At 39.2% G+C, this 19,579-nt stretch overlaps 1 protein-coding gene across 2 annotated transcripts in view; it reads left to right on the top strand.

Moving 5' to 3' along the window:
- Nucleotides 1-263: 263 nt before the first annotated feature.
- The window catches only part of LOC113098892 (NLR family CARD domain-containing protein 3-like), a 30,147-nt gene continuing 10,831 nt past the window's right edge, over nucleotides 264-19,579 (top strand). Inside the window, exons 1-4 of one of the 2 annotated variants that reach the window (XM_026263944.1) lie at nucleotides 264-426; nucleotides 6,561-6,734; nucleotides 12,629-12,802; nucleotides 17,663-19,456. In XM_026263944.1, coding sequence (XP_026119729.1) covers nucleotides 17,688-19,456 — 1,769 coding nt within the window. In that variant the 5' untranslated portion in view covers nucleotides 264-426; nucleotides 6,561-6,734; nucleotides 12,629-12,802; nucleotides 17,663-17,687. Of the gene's footprint in view, nucleotides 427-6,513; nucleotides 6,735-12,628; nucleotides 12,803-17,662; nucleotides 19,457-19,579 lie in introns of those variants that run through there. The other variant, XM_026263945.1, reaches the window with a different exon arrangement.

The raw sequence follows: 19,579 nt of genomic DNA, 5'->3' as shown, positions 1-19,579 counted from the left end.
GGGTTTTTTTTCCTTTTGGGAAGTGGTAAAATTTATTATTTTATTTTTACAGTTGATCACTTGGTGAGACCATTAATCCTTTAGATAGGCCTGTGCAAAAAAAGGCTTAGTTTCTGGCTTGTATATGGAGTATAACAGCAAATTATAGTGTTTGTGTGTGTGTGAGAGAGAGAGAAAGAGAGGGTGTGAGAGAGACCTTTGTGCACTTACCTTGATGTATCTTAAAAAAATCCAAATATGCACCTCAGCTCTCAAGAGTAAACAATAAAAAATGAAGTATGTTTATGCACCTGCTGCCTTTTGACTGAGATCAAACCCCTCACATCTGAGAGAACTGAGTCTGTCTGGAAATAAACTAGGAGCATCAGGAGTGAAACTGCTCTCTGATGGACTGAAGGACCCTCACTGTCCACTGGAAACACTGGGGTAAGATTATATAAATCTGTCAGCACCCTCCTAATTTTGCTCCTTTGTTGATTATTAACAAAATTAAACTGTGGCGTAAAGGTTTCCTGTCAGTTAATTGAAAACGATGCTGTTTTAATCTTCATTACAGTACATTCCAATTTTTTGACACAAATTTAAAATAATTTTACTATATTATAAGTTGAGTTGATGATCTAAAAACAGCTGCTTTATATCATACAGATATGTGTTGATTATTTGAACTGATAGATTTTCCTGTGTCTGTATGAGCAGTCATTGAGTAGCTGTCAGTTTATTAGATTTCTCCATTACATTAAATAAATACATTTGACCAAAGTTTTGTTGCCAAACAAATTTATTGGTAAATTTAAAAGGGTTTCTGCAGGATTTAAGACTTTAAGTACAAATTAAATTAAATACCATATGAGCGGGGTAGAGCAATGTCTAGTAGTGCAAGTTTTTACAAAAAGAGGACGATATCCGCTTCATCATGCCTTGAGCTGATCCGTGCTGGTCGCTGATGAAATAAATAAACTTTGCACTGTGGATTGCCGGATCGGCTTTCACGGATCAAAATCCAAACTACTTCATAGAATCCGCTGGCCAACCCGTTCTCAAGCCACCCACCACTGCTCAATCAAGCTGGCCACGGCTCACTGTATGCCTCTGGCCTCCACCCATTCAAGGCTGCAGTGTTTGACTGTTTATTTGACAAAGCAAAACTACTTTGTCTGGCCTTCCAAAATAGGACACTACTAGAAATCATGCTTATATCATGTTTATAATGGGTTTTATGTTTTGTTGCTCTGGCCGGACAAGACATCACAGTTTGTCAAAGGGTTAGTTCATCCAAAAAATATAATAAAAACATTATCAAATTAGTCCATGTGACATCAGATGGTCAGTTAGAATTTGTTAACCCTTATGCGTTGTTGGGGACGTTTTCATCCACTAGGGGGTAAAGTTGAGTCTTATTTTGGCCACAACTTTCTCTGTGTTTGAGCTAATGGAATGATTTTTGGTGACACATCTTATTTTGATCCATATTTTGGGAAAATGCTTTGAAATAAAAAAAAAAACTCAACAGTACACTCTGGGCAAATTCACTACCCTTTAGTTATGTTCGTGGATGAAAACATCCACTAAATGAAACTGCTGTAAAAATTAGGGATGCACCGAATCCAGGATTCGGATTCGGATTCGGCCGAATACTGGGCTTTTTGACGGGGTTCGGTTTCGGCCGAACCTTAGGTTTTTTTTTTCACCGAACCGAACCCTAGGCTTGGGCTATGCTGGTCGATGTCATGCGGCCGTTGATTGCGTGTTGGTGTTTATATGAGGAGGAACAAGGCCCAACAGTTCACTCTAAACTAAACTGTTCAGGAATCTTAAGCGACTGGGACGATTTAGGGGCCGTTCACATATTGCGCCTAAAAACGCGTGGAAAACGTTAGGCGCGCCGCTTTCTCCTCCTTTCCAAAGCGCTCGGGCAGTTGCGCCCCTGAGGCGTCTGCCTTTGCTAAGCAACCATGACCTGCTCTCTCCATGAAGACACAGAAATACAGAACCAGCCAGTCACATCGGGTGCTGACGTGGAGAAAAGCGTTTTTTTTCAGTGAGCCTTTGATTCATCTTAGAGAGGATACTCTTCAGTGGTGGAAGACAAACCAGCAATGATTTCCAATGCTGGCAAAAATGGCAAAAATCTGCCTCTGTGCCCAGTGAAAGACTTTTCAGTACTGCTGGGGACATCCATTCCCACACTTGCAACCGGCTGTTACCTGTTAATGCAGAGCGTCATGTTTTTTTTTTTTTTTTTATTAAACAAAAAATTTTTCTCACTTGTCATCATGGCATAATCTTGCCTATTCTTTTTCTTTTTTTACAGTTAAAATAAAATAAAATGAAAAATACATTGCTGTGGACATTGTTTACTTCATTAATGTGTTTTACTGTGTTAATGGAATGAGGATGCGAGTAGGATTCGGTATTCGGTTTCGGATTTGGCCGAATCTTAAACAGTGGATTCGGTATTCGGCCGAACCCCAAAAATCTGGATTCAGTGCATCCCTAGTAAAAATGTATCAGATAAATATATATATATTTTTTTTTGCATAAATCTATTAATCAACCTCAGTCCCGATCAAAACAACCAAATGTTTTTTAAAAATCCAAGAATTTACATATTTTCAATTTAAAAAGTGATTGTGGACTGGATATTTTTTACCTTTTATTACAGTCTTGGGCATGTCAAATATTAGTAACAATATTGGCTTTGATGCATTGTTAGTTTTTGTGCAGCATTAGATTTTAATTTTTTCTCCCTAATGTGTTGTTGTTGGCTGTTTTTGCCCCATTGACTTCCATTATAATGACATTTTTTGTTTGCAAAGCCATGACACCATATGATCATGCATTCTTGATTGTTTATGGGGTTTTTTTCCTTTTGGGAAGTGGTAAAATTTATTATTTTATTTTTACAGTTGATCACTTGGTGAGACCATTAATCCTTTAGATAGGCCTGTGCAAAAAAAAGGCTTAGTTTCTGGCTTGTATATGGAGTATAACAGCAAATTATAGTGTTTGTGTGTGTGAGAGAGAGAGAGAAAGAGAGGGTGTGAGAGAGACCTTTGTGCACTTACCTTGATGTATCTTAAAAAAATCCAAATATGCACCTCAGCTCTCAAGAGTAAACAATAAAAAATGAAGTATGTTTATGCACCTGCTGCCTTTTGACTGTGAAAAGTACGGATGGTCTATGTGTGAAATGCTCGCCTTTTCTTGATGGTAAAGCCAGTTTAAAACCTTAAAATCCTGTAAATTTTTTTTACTTTGCATCAAATTTATGAACATACTGTATTATGAACCAAAATGCAATACCAACTTATAAGCTGCAGCTCCCTGGAGGGGTCAAGCTGCATAATCATTTTTAAAACTTCAGTACAAGTCAAGCCCTTTCTCGTGTTGCTTGCTGCTCTTCTCACCATTAAATGACCAGCACGATGGCATGCAAGTTTTTAAATCCACATACTTTGCTTTTGTTTAGTCTATACTTATCACCACCATCAAAAGGCAGCAGGTGCATAAATACACTTCTGTTTACTCCATGTAGTTCTGAGAGCTGAGGTGTACATTTTGATTTTCTCAAATACGTCAAGGTAAGTGCACAAAAGGTCTCTCTCACACACTCTCTCTCTCTCTCTTTCTTACACACACATACACACACAATATAATATGCTGTTATACTCCATATAGCTTCATATACAAGTCAGAAAGTAAGCTTTTTTTGCACAAGCCTATCTAAAGGGTTAATGGCCACACCTAGTGATCAACTGTAAAAATAACAAATTTTACCTCTTCCCAAACTTTCCAAAACCACAAACAATCAAGAATGCATGATTACATGGTGTCATGGCTTTGCAATTAAAAAATTTCGTTATAATGGAAGTCAATGGGGCAAAAACAGCCACCAACAACAAATTAGGGAGAAAAAATGTAAACCTAATGGTGCACAAAAACTAAAAATGCATCAAAGCCAATCTTGTTATGTTACTAATCTTTGACATGCCCAAGACTGTTATAAAAAGTAAAAAAAAAAAAAAAAAAAAAAAATTCCAGCCACAATTACTTTTATATTGAAAATAAGTCATTTTGTGTGAGTCATATATATATATATATAAATATATATATATATGAATCTGACAAATTTTTACAGCAGTTTGATTGAGTGGATGTTTTCATCCACGAACATAACGAAAGGGTAGTGAATTTGAACAATGCACAAGGGTTAAAGCACTGAAAATACATTTTGGTCCAAAAATTACGACTTTGTTCAGCATTTTTCTCCATTCCGTCAAAGATGGAATTTTGGTTCCTTGCCACTGTCGCCTCTGGCTTGCTTAGTTGGGTTCACTTCATTTACACGTTATCATTGACTTGATTGCAAATTATTTCACAGACACTATTCAAACTGAACTGAGATGACATCACTGACTTCAATGATGAACTGCCTTTAACTGTCATTTTTCTATTATTGACACACTTTTTTCCTAATGAATGTTGTTCAGTTGCTTCGATGCAATGTATTTTGTTTAAAGCGCTATATAAATAAAAGTAACTTGACTTGTCTTCTCTTCCATGTCTGTTGTGAGCGCGTTCACAACACTGCAGTGGCGCTGTTGACGTATGACGCTGCTGACGTGTTATCTTTGTTACTGGGCGCACCAGAAAACATATCAGCAGCGTCATACATCAGCAGCATTGTGGACGCACTCACAACAGACCCGGAAGAGAATACAATGCTAAAGTCATCATTTTTGGACCAAAATGTATTTTTGATGCTTCAACAAATTCTAACTGACCCTTATGTCATTAATGACATAATTTTCATTTTTGGATTAACTAACCCTTTAAGGGGCATAACATATCCCTCACACGGCTGAGGTATTCGGCCAATCACAACGCACAGGATAGCTTGCCCATCAGAGCACACCTCGCTTTTCAGAGTGATGAGCCTTGTGAAAATCAATGTGTTTCAGAAGGCGGGGAATAGAGGAGAAACAGTAATGTACAGTATGTTGAAAATCATGTGTTTCTTTTTTTTTTATTGTGAAATTAAAACCACCAGCAGTTGGCAGAAAGTCACTATTAAAGGAATCATTACGACTGAACCAAATCATTTAAACGATTGATTAATTCAAGAACGAAACAGAGCACTAGTCTAACCTGCTAGACTTCTTCACCCAATGTATCCGTGCACTCTGTAGGTGTGTTTTGTGTTTGCTTTTTGCTATACAGTATAATCGATAATATAAAATCGCAAACCGTTAAATCAATTACGATATTATACAGTGGTCGTCTTGTAGGCAAGCATCAGTACCTTGAATTTGATGTGAAGGGTCTAATATCATAATGTTGTATAAGGCAAATCTGCAGGACCAGGTCATTGTAGCAGCATGGTCTGTTAGTTTATGATCCATCACAACTCCTAGGTTTCTGGCTGTCCTGAAAGGAGTAATGGTTGGCGAACCCAGCTGTATAGAGAAGTTCTGATGAAACAATGGGTTAGCTGGAACAACCAGCAGTTCTGTCTTAGTAAGGTTGAGCTGAAGGTGATAGTCATTCATACAGCTAGGAATGTCACTCAGACAGGCTGAAATGTGAGCAACTACCATCTGGCCAACTGGTTGGAATGAGAAGTAGAGTTGAGTGTCATCAGCATAGCAGTGATAGGCAAAGCCATGCTTCTGAATGACAGATCCTAATGACGTCATGTAGATGGAAAAGAGAAGTGGTACTGAGCCTTGAGGAACCCCAGTAGCAAGTTGTTGTGACTTAGAAACTTCACCCCTCCAAGACACCCTGAAGGATTTATCGGAGAGGTAGGACTTAAACCACAGGAAAGCAGTTCCAGAGATGCCCATCTTTCTGAGGGTGGACAGGAGAATCTTGTGATTAATGGTGTCAAAAGCAGCAGACAGATCCAGCAAGATGAGTACTGAGGCTTTTGAAGCTGCTTTTGCCAGTCCCAGGGCTTAATTAACTGAGAGCAGGGCAGTCTCAGTTGAGTGGGCTCTTTTGAAGCCAGATTGCTGTCCAGGAGGTTGTTCTGTACAAAAAACATAGAGAGCTGGTTGAACACAGCTCGCTCAAGTGTCTTTGCAATCATTGGAAGAAGGGATACCAGTCTGTAGTTTTCTAGAAGTGCTGGATTTAGAGATAATTTCTTAAGCAGTGGGCTTACCCGAGCCTGCTTAAATGATGAGGCAAATGTTCCAGAGTGAAGAGAAGAGTTGATAATGTGAGTAAGTGAAGGTATGACTTAAGAAGAAAACGCTTGAAGGAGGTGAGTGGTGATCGGATCAAGTGGACAAGTAGTAGGAAGAATTTACATCTGTACATTTTTTTTAACAAAGCATGAACACATGTTAGACTGCACCACATAAACAAAATCTAACCTATACATTTTTGTATTATTATTTCAACCACCCCTTTAATTTAAAGTTAATATAAAGACAAGGTTTTAGACTGGATATGTTAAACATGTTGTGGTCTCTTTCTGATTGTGAAGTTGCTGCTGATCTGAGCTGTAGATTCTGAACTGAGAGACTGAAGAGTGTCATTGTTCTCTACAGGTTGAAGGATTGTGGAGTCACAGATGAAGGTTGTGCTGCTTTGGCTTCAGCTCTGAGATCAAACCCCTCACACCTGAGATATCTGGATCTATCTAGAAATAAACTAGGAGCATCAGGAGTGAACCTGCTCTCTGATCTACTGAAGGATCCTCGCTGTAAACTGAAGATACTCTGGTAAATTATCTCTCTGGATCAAACACACACACTCTGGTACTCACAAATACATATTTACAAATAGTTTACATTGTAGTTCTTATGTAGAATCATCTGTAGAGTTTTATCCACGTCAGAAAATTAACACGAAGTGTGAACAGAGATACAACTTAAGCATATGTTTGTTAATGTTTTGATTTATAAGTTTTGATTAGTAAATACCTGAAAACATCATAAAAAAAATCTGACGGGACATACAGCCAAGTATGGTGACCCATACCCAGAATTTGTGCTCTGCATCCAAAGTGCACACATACAGCAGTGAACACACACCCGGAGCAGTGGCCAGCCATTTATGGCTTTGTTATCATTAGTTCATAATAAAGATCGTAACACTTTATAATAACATTCAGTTATAAGGCATTTACAGTTGAAACCAGATATTTACATACACTTCAGAACAAAACACAAAAACTTTTATGTCTTTACTGTCATACATTAAATCAGAGTAAACTTATTCTGTTTTTGATCAATACATATTAACATATTTTTTTGCATTTGTTAAATGTCAGAATCGAGCGAGGGATAATTTGTATGTATTTTTTTTATCACTTTCATCAAAGTCAGAAATATACATACACTTACTTAGTATTTGGTAGAATTGCCCTGAAACTGTTTGACTTGGGCCAAACGTTTTGGGTATCCTTCCACAAGCTTCCTTCCAATAGTTTGCTGGAATTTTGGCCCACTCCTCTTGACAGAACTGGTGCAACTGGGTCAGGTTAGTAGGCCTTCTTGCTCGCACTTGCCTTTTCAGTGCCGCCCACAAATTTTCTATGGGATTGAGATCAGGGCTTTGTGATGGCCATTTCAATACCTTGACTTTGTTGTCCTTGAGCCACTTGGATGGCTATGCTTGGGGTCATTGTCCATTTGGAAGACCCATTTGCACCCAAGCTTTAACTTCCTGGCTGATGTCTTCAGATGTTGCTTCGATATATCCACAAAAATTTATTTTCTCATGATGCCATCTATTTTGTGAAGTGCACCAGTCCCTTCTGCAGCAAAGCATCCCCACTGTCATGATTCTGCCCTCGTGTCCTTGATATTTTCCTAGTCTTGAGGCAGGATCATGACAGACCCATGTTTTGTGTACAAGCGCATGGCCTTGTCTTTGGGCCATGTGCTTGTGTTGTCTCGTTCCCTTGCCCCGCCCCCCTTGTTAACCTAGTCGTGTCTTGATTGTCCTATCTGTAACACCTGTCGTGTCTTGATTAATACCCCTATTTAGATCTCCTAGTGTGCTCTGTCTTGCGTCGGTTCATTGTGTTACTTATGTGCTTCTCAGATGTGTTCCACACTGGTGACTGTGATTGTATCCTGTATACCGTGAGTGTTTGTTTATAGTTAGTGTTTAGTGTCTTTATCTGGTCAGCCCTGTCTTGTTTGGTTATTTAGTCCTTACCCTAGCCCTGGTTTTCCCCCTCGTGGGTTTTTGTTTCCCCTTTTTGTAATAAACCCTTTGTTTGAGAATCCCTGCCTGCACCTGAGTTCCTCCCTTACCAATACCTGACAGAATGAACCGACCAAAAGGGAACTCAGCAGACAGGAGGCAATACTGGATGTTGTCAGCCAGCAAGCGAGATTGTTTTGAGGGCTCTCGCCTTGTGGTGTTCCGGGGGACCAGGGGAGGTCGTTCCGGAGCGAGCGGGCGAGAGGAGGAGCCCCAGAGGTCCCCACCTACCCAGCTGCCAACGGTTCCAGAGGGTCGTATCCTGGCCGTGGCCACTCTGGGGGATCAGGCACATCCCTCACCGAGTCCTGAGGTGCCTCCCACACCCGTCGGTCTCCCTGGGAAGCGAGGGAGACGGTTATCGTGGGAGTCTGCCTCGGAATCGTCGGAGTCAGCCCTGCCAGAGACCGAACTCCCCCAACCCGCCTCTGACCCAGCTGTGGTCTCTGCACCGCGCCCAAGGAGGAAGAGGAGGAAGAGGGGGCCTGCCGGTCCTGTGACCCCGTTTCCTCCCGTGCCAGCAGCGGAGAGCGCTGGCGTGCCCGTGCCAGCAGCGGAGAGCACTGGCGTGCCCGTGCCAGCAGCGGTGAACGCTGGCGTGCCCGACCCAGCAGCGGTGAGCTTGCCCGAGCCAGCAGCGGAGAGCGCTGGCGTGCCCGAGCCAGCAGCGGAGAGCGCTGGCGTGCCCGAGCCAGCAGCGGAGAGCGCTGGCGTGCCCGAGCCAGCAGCGGAGAGCGCTGGCGTGCCCGAGCCAGCAGCAGTGAGCGTGCCCGAGCCAGCAGCAGTGAGCGTGCCCGAGCCAGCAGCAGTGAGCGTGCCCAAGCCAGCAGCAGTGAGCGTGTCCGAGTCAGCAGCGGTGAGCGCTAGCGTGCCCGAGCCGGGAAAGAAAGCTGTATGCAAGTCGGCAGTCGTGAGAGCGGAGGAGAGAGCCGCGGCCGACTCTGCAGCAAAGACTCTTGTACAGTCGGTTTCATCTCATAAGGAGATGCCAATTGTCCTAGCTGCTAAAGCATTTTCTGATTATTTGTCCCGTCTTGTCCAAATTTTAGAAATCCCCGTCAGTCCTGTCTTGTCCCCTGACCCTGTCCCCAGAAGTCCCAAATGTCCAGCCGTTGTCTCCCCGTGTCCTGTTGATGTGGCCCCGTGTCCTGTTGATGTGGCCCCGTGTCCCGTTAATGTCCCCCCGTGTCCAGTAGATGTTGTCCCCCCGTGTCCAGTAGATGTTGCCCCGTGTCCAGTAGATGTTGCCCCGTGTCCCGTAGATGTTGTCTCCCCGTGTCCAGCCGTTGTCTCCCCGTGTCCAGCCGTTGTCTCCCCGTGTCCTGTTGATGTGGCCCCGTGTCCTGTGGTCCCCCCGTGTCCAGTAGATGTCGTCTCCCCGCGTCCCGTAAGTGTTGTCCCGCGTCCCTTGTCTTGTCCTGTCATGTCCCCTGTCAGTTGTCCCGAGACCCCTCCCCGTCCCTCACCACCCAGACCTGCCCGTACCCCCCGTCGTCAGCCTTCGTCCTGTCCTCCTAGGATTCCTACCCCTCCCACCCGCCCTGGTCTGTCCCCCATGAACTTTGTGGTCCCGCCCCCTCCCCTTCCCTGTTTGTTTTTTTTGATTTGTCACCCCAACCCTGCCGTTGTGTACTCATGTTTGCCTTTGTTGTTATTTGTCATGTCCTGTTGGTTTGTGTCTGTGTCCCAGTCTGTCATGTCAGTCGTGTCCCGTGTTTGATGTTCCCTTGAGGAGCGTCTGGAAGCCGCTCCTTAAGGGAGGGGTTCTGTCATGATTCTGCCCTCGTGTCCTTGATATTTTCCTAGTCTTGAGGCAGGATCATGACAGACCCATGTTTTGTGTACAAGCGCATGGCCTTGTCTTTGGGCCATGTGCTTGTGTTGTCTCGTTCCCTTGCCCCGCCCCCCTTGTTAACCTAGTCGTGTCTTGATTGTCCTATCTGTAACACCTGTCGTGTCTTGATTAATACCCCTATTTAGATCTCTGATTTTGATGAAAGTGATAAAAAAATACATAAAAGTACTCCCTCGCTCAATTCTGACATTTAACAAATGCAAAAAATATGTTAATATTTATTGATCTAAAACAGAAAAAGTTTACTCTGATTTAATGTATGACAGTAAAGAAATAAAAGTTGTTGTGTTTTTTTTCGTAAGTGTATCTAAATATCTGGTTTCAACTGTAAAAGTGATTAGTTAATGTTGAACTACTCATTTACAAAACATAACTAAGTGTTCATAAATGATTAATAAGTGATTTGTTAATGTTTATCTTTGTTTTGTAGATTGAGTAATAAATAATTTACAAGTGATTAGATGATGATTAACTAATCATTTACAAAAATGACTAAAATTCACAAATGATTAAGTAATGTGCTAACAATTTACCAATCTGTCATCTTATCTTAAAAAATAGCATATTATGAAATAATCAAACATATACTTGGTAAATGGTTAAAGCTGCGGTAGGGAACTTTCGACGCTCTAGCGGTTAATAAACAGAACTGCTTACGTCTTGCGGAAGAACATTGTAGCCGGAACTATTTCTCTCTGTTTATGTCTATGAAGAATCACAAAGGTACTGGGTTACTCCGCCGTGGTACCCCCGAAGCAATCTAAAATAGTCCGAATATAAACACTTATTATAAGTGCACCCTAGTGATTTAGGACAAGCCAAAAACACGGTTTGGAAAATGGATTCATGGTGTACTCGCATATCATATACATTTTTCTACATTTTGAACACAAACAAAGTTACGGACCGCAGCTCTGATTGGTTATGTTTTACCGGGAACGATGGAGTTTCTGCAAATGGCAATAGGACCACTGGGAGGAGCCAGAGGAGCTTGATTTTTTTTTACAGATTATATGTCTCATATTCTACTGTCAGGACATAATGACAGGTTTAATAAATATGTAAAAAATATTTTTTTACAGAAGTTCCCTACAGCACTTTTAATAAGTTACTAGTTAATATATTATTAACCAATTATAAATCATTGAAATGTCAACACTATACTATTATCTCACAGTGTTGAAATACTTATAAATCACTTATAAATGACGCTTAGTTGACAACTGAACGTTATTATAAAGTGTTACCCTTTTGGTTCTTATTGTTTTTATTGCTACTTATTACACATTGCAAATTTTCTGGAGTGACAACCATATTTAAATCATATTTATACTTTAAATCTAAATCAGAAATTTGGATTGCCACAGTGATAACCATAGCAATGGATGGGACAAATAATAATAATAATAATAATAATGATAATGATAATGATAATGATAATAATAAAATCTGATGTCAATAGATCTTGGAGTGTAAATGCTGATTAATAGACTTATAATTTGTTCTATATGAGGTTTCATTTGATCTTTTTAAAACAATGTTACTTAAGTGAAAAATATTTGAAGGCTACATACTGTTTTAAATTATTAATATTCAGCATCACGCTAGTTCAGACAGACCACGTTAGTCAAGCTTGCATCAGCTGACAGCCTGACATGTACCAATCCAGTGTGTACCAGTTCCCATTCTTCAGCATCTCTTCCATCGCATCGCTGCTTGCAATTAACTCCCTCTTCCAACTCTAACTTCACCAACTGAACCTGTAATCCGATCTAACTTTTGTTTCTTTCTTTACAGTCACTTAATTGGAAGCATTCTCTTTAACGTTTCATTTACAACTCATGTAATTGTTAATTGTAATTATGTATGCATATAATAGTTCTGTTCTTGCTGCTCTCCTCGATCGGACAGGCATATAGAGTGTTGCCCAGAACATAACCATACCGCCAACACTAACGTTATGCAATATAATTGTCATAAATATATTTGATGGAAATGGTCCTGATTGAATAATAATCATTAGCTTAATTATACTAATTTAATGTACTTAATACTTTTATTTTCAAATGTGGAATTTGTCAACATCTGAAATGACTTATTTGTAGTAATATGAGAGAGTCGAATAGTGATTTCAAAAATTGTGAATTGAACCTTAATAGTTACACCCTTAATCTTTTTTCCTTTAATATACATAAAAATACATTTTTCTAACATTATATGAGGACAGGAGAAGGCTCATATTCACAAGAAAAGGGATATGCTCGTCTGTGGCCCTATACTTGAACACTGAACAGAAATGATAAAGGCTCACACTCAGCTGTAGAAAATATGTTTCCATGTTTCAGTATGTTTTCACATCATACAGAAGTGTTGTAAATTGTAGGGTTATCATGTAAAGAAAAACACAACACTTTATTTAGGGTATTGAAATGAACTCTGTCTGAACTGGATCTGTTAATCAGTTTCTCTTTCTGATTGTGAAGTTGCTGCTGATCTGAGCTGTAGATCCTGAACTGAGAGACTGAAGAGTGTCATTGTTCTCTACAGGTTGAGTGATTGTGGAGTCACAGATGAAGGTTGTTCTGCTCTGACTTCAGCTCTGAGATCAAACCCCTCACACCTGAGAGAACTGGATCTGTCTGGAAATAAACTAAGAGACTCAAATGTGAATCTGCTCTCTGATCTGAAGGAGGATCCACATTGTAAACTGGAGAAGCTTAAGTGAGTAGTGATGATTAAAAATGGTTGACTTTTAATTTAAAGGTTAATTTAGTTTCTTATTCTTAGGTTTCATATATATATATATATATATATATATATATATATATATATATATATATATATATATATATATATATATATATATATATATATATATATAAACATATTCAAACAGTGGTATAAAAGAATGTGATGCTGGTCCTTCAAAGTCACACTCAACTTATCTGTCCATAAAGCCTATAAAAAATAGTCTTCATGTATTTCAAAACACTTCAGCATGTGATTCTTATTAAGTGAGGGTCATTTTTTTTGTATTTTTGCCTCAAGCAAAGTCTCTGAGTACCTGACAGCTTGTAATTCTGAAGTCTCCAGGATGGCTGCAGTTCTGGAAAATGCGGGCGCTGGAGACTAAATGTTTCCTGATAGTTTCACATCTAATTCTTCACATTAATTCTTAATTATTTTGCTGTTAATGCGTCTTTTCTTCTCCAACTGTTTTTTTCTGACCCCGCTGACTCAGTGAGAATTTCATTGTCCAATGGTCATGTCCAGGGAAGGACTGGGAGTGAAAAACGGCCCTGGGCCCCCCAAAAAACCCACCACAACTACAAACAGTCGCTTCTATCTCACAATGTTAGAGCATTCCTGTCACATTTATGGCAAATAAGATCACAAAACCCATGGTGACCCTGCTGACAAAAACAATAGAAACCATCACAGAAATTTGAATGATTTCCACAACAAATACAACTACAAACCATCAACTTTTAACCAAATAATGTTATCGTGTAGTGTGTTTTAGGACATATTACATTAGGATTTAGTGATTTTAACAAAAGTCACCAACAGAAGGCGACCAATTAACAGTAGAGACCAAAAGGCACCATTACAGTTTCCATTAAAACCAATACAATTATAAACAGTAAAACCATTACAAATTATGTGATGGTTTCTCTTTTTTTCCAGTAGGGGGTTGAAATAAATGTATTATTGTACGAACTAAAATACTTAACCTATAGAAAATGAGCAGAACACAAAATGTATAATATGACAATCATAAGTATAAACCTGGAATCTACAGTACAAACCTGAAACAAAATAATTCTTCAATTTGAGTATTCACATCTCTCTCTCTCTGTTTATGTGTGTGTGTGTGTGTGTGTGTGTGTCACGTTAATCAGACCTTATCACCTTATAGGCAATTTAATTTTCTCTATTTTCTAACTCAATATCTCTCAAATGTAACCCATTGTAGAATCGCTGCTTTCTCTGTATTATCCATGTCAGACAATGCAAAGTAATAAATAACAGTGAACTTCGGACTAGGGGTGGGATTTTAATATAGTGCTCATAGGCTATGTGCTCTATAGCAGGGATGCTATAGAGATGAGGTCCAGCATTTTTTCCCTTTATACCAAGGGGCCAGATTACTAATCCATGTTCACACACCTTTTACAGTACATCGTCTCACTCAATTTACTTTTTATTGACAGAAATTAAGCATAACAGATTTTTTTTTTTTTTTTTTTTTTTTTACATTTTATTAACTATCAAACTTGTGCAGTTAAACTTATTCAGAATTAAAACTTTGTTGTCAGTTGACAGCAATATCACCACAACAAATAAACATCTCAATTGCATTGTCTATAAATTTGCAACAAACAAATGTACAGAGATCCTATTTTTTATTAGAGGCCTACAGAACATTCTCAAAGCAACATAAGAGGACAGTTAAAAAGGGCTTATTAAAAATAAATAAATAAATAAATAAGTAAATAATTATTCCAAACGGTACCATAAAATAAACAGGTAACTGCAGATTTTTTTAATTAAATTTGAGAGCTATAAAGACCGCACATCACATTTCAGCCTTTAAGCAATTTTTTAAGAAAAGGGAAGAGTCAAAAGTATCAATTATTATGTTAATTCAAACAATTATTATTAATCAATTATTATATAAAATTACATAAATACTGTATATCTTAATGTCTTAATTGTTTATATCTTTATAATGTATAAGCTTTTTGTCGATCCACTGGTTTATATTTTAAAATGTTTAAATGTAGCAAAAATATAGACAGGTTTATTGAAAAAGCAAATTCGTTCTCTGCAGAAGGTTTCACTTTTGGATCTAGCAGACAATTGCCCTGGTAACAACAGAACAAAACAGTGTGCTTGACTGCATGTGAAACGCAGTTCTCAAGTTTATTCAGTGAAGTCATAGCCTTTTAAAGTTTAATCTACATATTGCAATTGTTGTCTTTCTGTCCCCAAATTTAAGACCTCTTAAAATTAAAACTTTCTGTACCATTTTTAAGGACCCGCGGAAACCTTAAAAACATAGTTCAGTTCAAAAATTTCTGTCATGCATTTCGCAAAAAGCTTTTGTTGACATTGCATTTTAACTTTTAAATTTGAGGCAAGTGCAACTCTGGTGTCCCCGTTTCTGTCTGTGCGAAATGGTGTAATGACGATTTAAAGCTGCAGTAGGTAACTTTTGTAAAAATATATTTTTTACATATTTGTTAAATCTGTCATTATGTCCTGACAGTAGAATATGAGGCAGATAATCTGTGAAAAAATCAAGCTCCTCTGGCTCCTCCCAGTGGTCCTATTGCCATTTGCAGAAACTCCATCGCTCCCGGTAAAAAATAACCAATCAGAGCTGCGGTCCGTAACTTTGTTTATGTTCAAAATGTAGAAAAATGTATATAATAAGCGAGTACACTATGAATCCATTTTCCAAACCGTGTTTTTGGCTTGTCCTGAATCACTAGGGTGCACCTATAATAAGTGTTTATATTTCAGATTGCTTCGGGGGTACCGCGGCGGAGTAACCCAGTACCTTTGTGATTCCTCATAGACATAAACAGAGAGAAGTAGTTCCGGCTACAATGTTCTTCCGCAAGACGCAAGCAGTTCTGTTTATTAACCGCTAGAGCGTCAAAAGTTACCTACCGCAGCTTTAAATAACAGATTTCCAAACACCTCAAACATATAAGTATACCCTTGAACTCGTAAAAAAAAATATATAAAAATGGAAAATGCTGTTTTCATGGTTTCCTTTTTTTTTTCAGTTTTTCAGCTTCAGTTTTTCCAGTTATTTGCTAATGTTAGCAAATGTTTACTGCGTTGAAATTAATATGGGGAGCGGCTGGGAACTATAGCGACCTCTCCTGGTTGGAGATAGTATTAACATTATAAACTGAAAGCAATCTTTAACTTACATTTCACATATTTTTAAATTGATCATCCGAGTCTAAAATGATCCAGCAGGCCATATTAAAAGACAATGTGGGCTGTATATGGCAGTTTCGGTTTCTCCTTCTCCAGAACGTCCAGATGGCCAGTCTGCCCCTGCTGATTAATAACTTGAATGTGCTCCACCGGTGTAGATTAGGTTAAGTATCTGACACACTTCTCCCAAACCTTGTTAATAAACATAATTTGGGGTGAATTCGGACCACTTGGGGGGCCTGAGTGACCTCAGAAAATTACCATTAAAAATGATTTTAATATCTTAAAAACCCAAGCAGCAGAAACTATTTTTTTACAGCACAAATGATGGAGACTATTTGGCCTAAGTTTTGCGTTGGGTGGGGGTCAACTTCACACCTTTATTTATATAGCGCTTTAAACAAAATACATTGCGTCAAAGCAACTGAGCAACATTCATTAGGAAAACAGTGTGTCAATAATGCAAAATGACTGTTAAACGCAGTTCATCATTGAATTCAGTGATGTCATCTCTGTTCAGTTTAAATAGTGTCTGTGCATTCATTTACAATCAAGTTTATCGCTGTAAATGAAGTGACCCCACCTAAGCAAGCGAAAGGCGACAGCGGCAAGGAACCAAAACTACATCGGTGACAGAATGGAGAAAAAGCTTGGGAGAAACCAGGCTCAGTTGGGGGGCCAGTTCTCCTATGACCAGACGAAACCAGCAGTTCAATTCCAGGCTTGTCTTGGTGGTGGTCTGAGACAAGGTCTTTACAGGGGATCTGTATCTGGGGCTCTAGTTGTCCTGGTCTCCGCTGTCTTTCAGGGATGTAGAGGTCCTTTCTAGGTGCTGATCCACCATCCGGTCAAGATACGTACAGGGATCCGGGTGACTGCAGTGACCCTCTGATCTGGAAACAGACTGGATCTGGTTGCTATGGTGACCTCGGAATAAGAGAGAAACAGACTAATATTAGCGTAGATGCCATTCTTCTAATGATGTAGCAAGTACATCGGGTGTTATGGGAATGTTGCTTTTGTTTTCATTAGTTTCTTTCCAAAGTGTCTTACATAATTTAACTTATGACATTTTTAATTAATATATATATATATATTGGAAAAGATGAAAATTTTTCAAATGTGTTCATAAAAATTTGAGGATTTTAAAGATCTCATAAAAATAAATTATAGAATATTTGTCTGAATATTTAAATGGGCACACATCAGCTGCTCTGAGGTACAACAGTTTTGTTCAGATAGATCGATATATAAAAAAATGCAAATTTGTTCCATAATGAAACATCTGTGTTTTGCTCTGAGATGCTCAAATTATAATTTTTGTTGTGGCCCGATGCTGTTTTCATTAGCAAAGTAAAAAGAAAGAAAGTAATTGGCAATGTTGCCTCTAAAATGTGTTATTGAACTATTGAATCAGACTCACAATCAGGCTGTTGATCTGCATATCAGCACAACTTTGATCACCAGCAGCCTTGTGCTACAGACAAATCACTGCCATGATGATATTTGAACAGTACTCTTGGTCAGATGATATTGCTTAATTATTTGATAAACATGTGTTCATTTATTTTATTACCATTTTCCCTCTTTATTTATGTTGTACTTTGTTTTTTAATATTTCAGTCATAACTTTCAACTGATCCAAAAAATGCTTAAATCAAAACTGAGGAAGAAGAATCAGTGTCTGTATGAAAAAACAGCGATACAGGGAAACCCAACTCTCCTGAATGAGATCTACACAGAGCTCTACATCACAGAGAGTGAGAGTGGAGAGATCAGTAGTGAGCATGAGGTGAGACAGATTGAGACACAATCCAGGAGAACAGCAACAGAGGACACAGCCATCAAATGCAATGACATCTTTAGACCTTTACCTGGACAAGACAAAGCCATCAGAACTGTGCTGACAAAAGGAGTCGCTGGCATTGGAAAAACAGTCTCTGTGCAGAAGTTGATCATGGACTGGGCTGAAGGGAAAGAAAATCAGGACGTCCAGCTCATATTTCCACTTCCTTTCAGAGAAATCAACCTAATGAAAGACAAAACACTCAGTCTTTCAGATCTGCTTCATGTCTTTTTCCCTGAAACAAAAGAAATTGAAATATCCTGTGATGAATCTAAAGTGCTGTTCATCTTTGATGGTCTGGATGAGTGCCGTCTGACTTTGGACTTTAAGAGTAAAGTGAAACTGTGTAATATATCTGAATCAGTCTCAGTGGACGTGCTGCTGATGAACCTCATTGTGGGGAATCTGCTTCCTTCTGCTCTCATCTGGATCACCTCCAGACCAGCTGCAGCTGATCTTATCCCCTCTGAGTGTGTCCATCGAGTGACAGAAGTACGAGGCTTCAATGATCCAGAGAAGGAGAAATACTTCAGAAAGAGAATCTGTGATCAGAGTCTGGCCAATACAATCATCTCGCACCTGAAGTCATCAAGGAGCCTCTACATCATGTGCAACATCCCAGTGTTCTGCTGGATCTCAGCCGCTGTTCTGGAGAAGATTTTGAGTCAAGCAGAGAGTGGAGAGATTCCCAAAACTCTCACTCAAATGTACACACACTTCCTGATCCTTCAGACCAACTTCAAACATCAGAAGGACTATGACAAGACAGTCAAATATGAAGATATGATTGTCAAACTGGGAAAACTGGCTTTTAAACACCTTGTGAAAGGTAACATAATCTTCTATGAGGAGGACCTTAGAGAGTGTGGCATTGATGAGACAGAAGCAGCAGTGTACTCAGGATTGTGCACTCAGATCTTCAGAGAAGAGTCAGGCTTGTATCATGGGAAAGTCTTCTGTTTTGTTCATCTTAGCATCCAGGAACATCTAGCTGCTCTATATGCACATGTCTCCTTTACAAAAAACTACATAAATGTGTTTGACCAAACTGAACAAAGCCTCTTCACCAAAGTTTTAAATACGAAGAAATATAATTCCATATCTCATTTGCATCAGAGAGCTGTGGATGAAGCTTTACTGAGTAAAAATGGACATCTGGACCTTTTCCTGCATTTTCTTCTGGGTCTTTCATTGGAGTCCAATCAGACTCTCTTACCAGTACTACTGAAACAGACAGGAAGCTTTTCCTTCAGCAAAGAGGAAACAGTTGAGTTCATCAAACAGAAGATCAGGGCGAATCACTCTTCAGAGAGATCCATAAATCTGTTCCACTGTCTGATTGAACTGGGAGATGATTCACTGATGCAGGAGATCCAGGGTTATCTAAGATCTGAAAAAATAGAAGAAACCAAACTCTCCTCTTCACAGTGGTCAGCTCTGGTTTATGTACTGCTGAAATCAGAGCAGAAGATGGATACGTTTAATCTGAAACAGTTTATTGGAGCCCAAAATCCAGCAGACGAAGTACTTCAGAAGCTGCTGCCTGTGATTAAAGAATCCAGATCAGTTCAGTAAGTTACTCTGACAACAGTCACTACACTGATAAAATATGATCACATTTAGCACTTTAGCATGTACATTCTTTCCAAAGCAGTAAAAGGAGGTATTCATATATATCATATATCATTTTTTTT

Source organism: Carassius auratus, unplaced genomic scaffold, assembly GCF_003368295.1.
Source record: "Carassius auratus strain Wakin unplaced genomic scaffold, ASM336829v1 scaf_tig00216729, whole genome shotgun sequence".
Classification (NCBI taxonomy): Eukaryota; Metazoa; Chordata; class Actinopteri; order Cypriniformes; family Cyprinidae; genus Carassius; species Carassius auratus.
The sequence above is the reverse complement of the archived record's forward strand: the minus strand, read 5'-3'. Positions and strand labels throughout refer to the sequence as shown.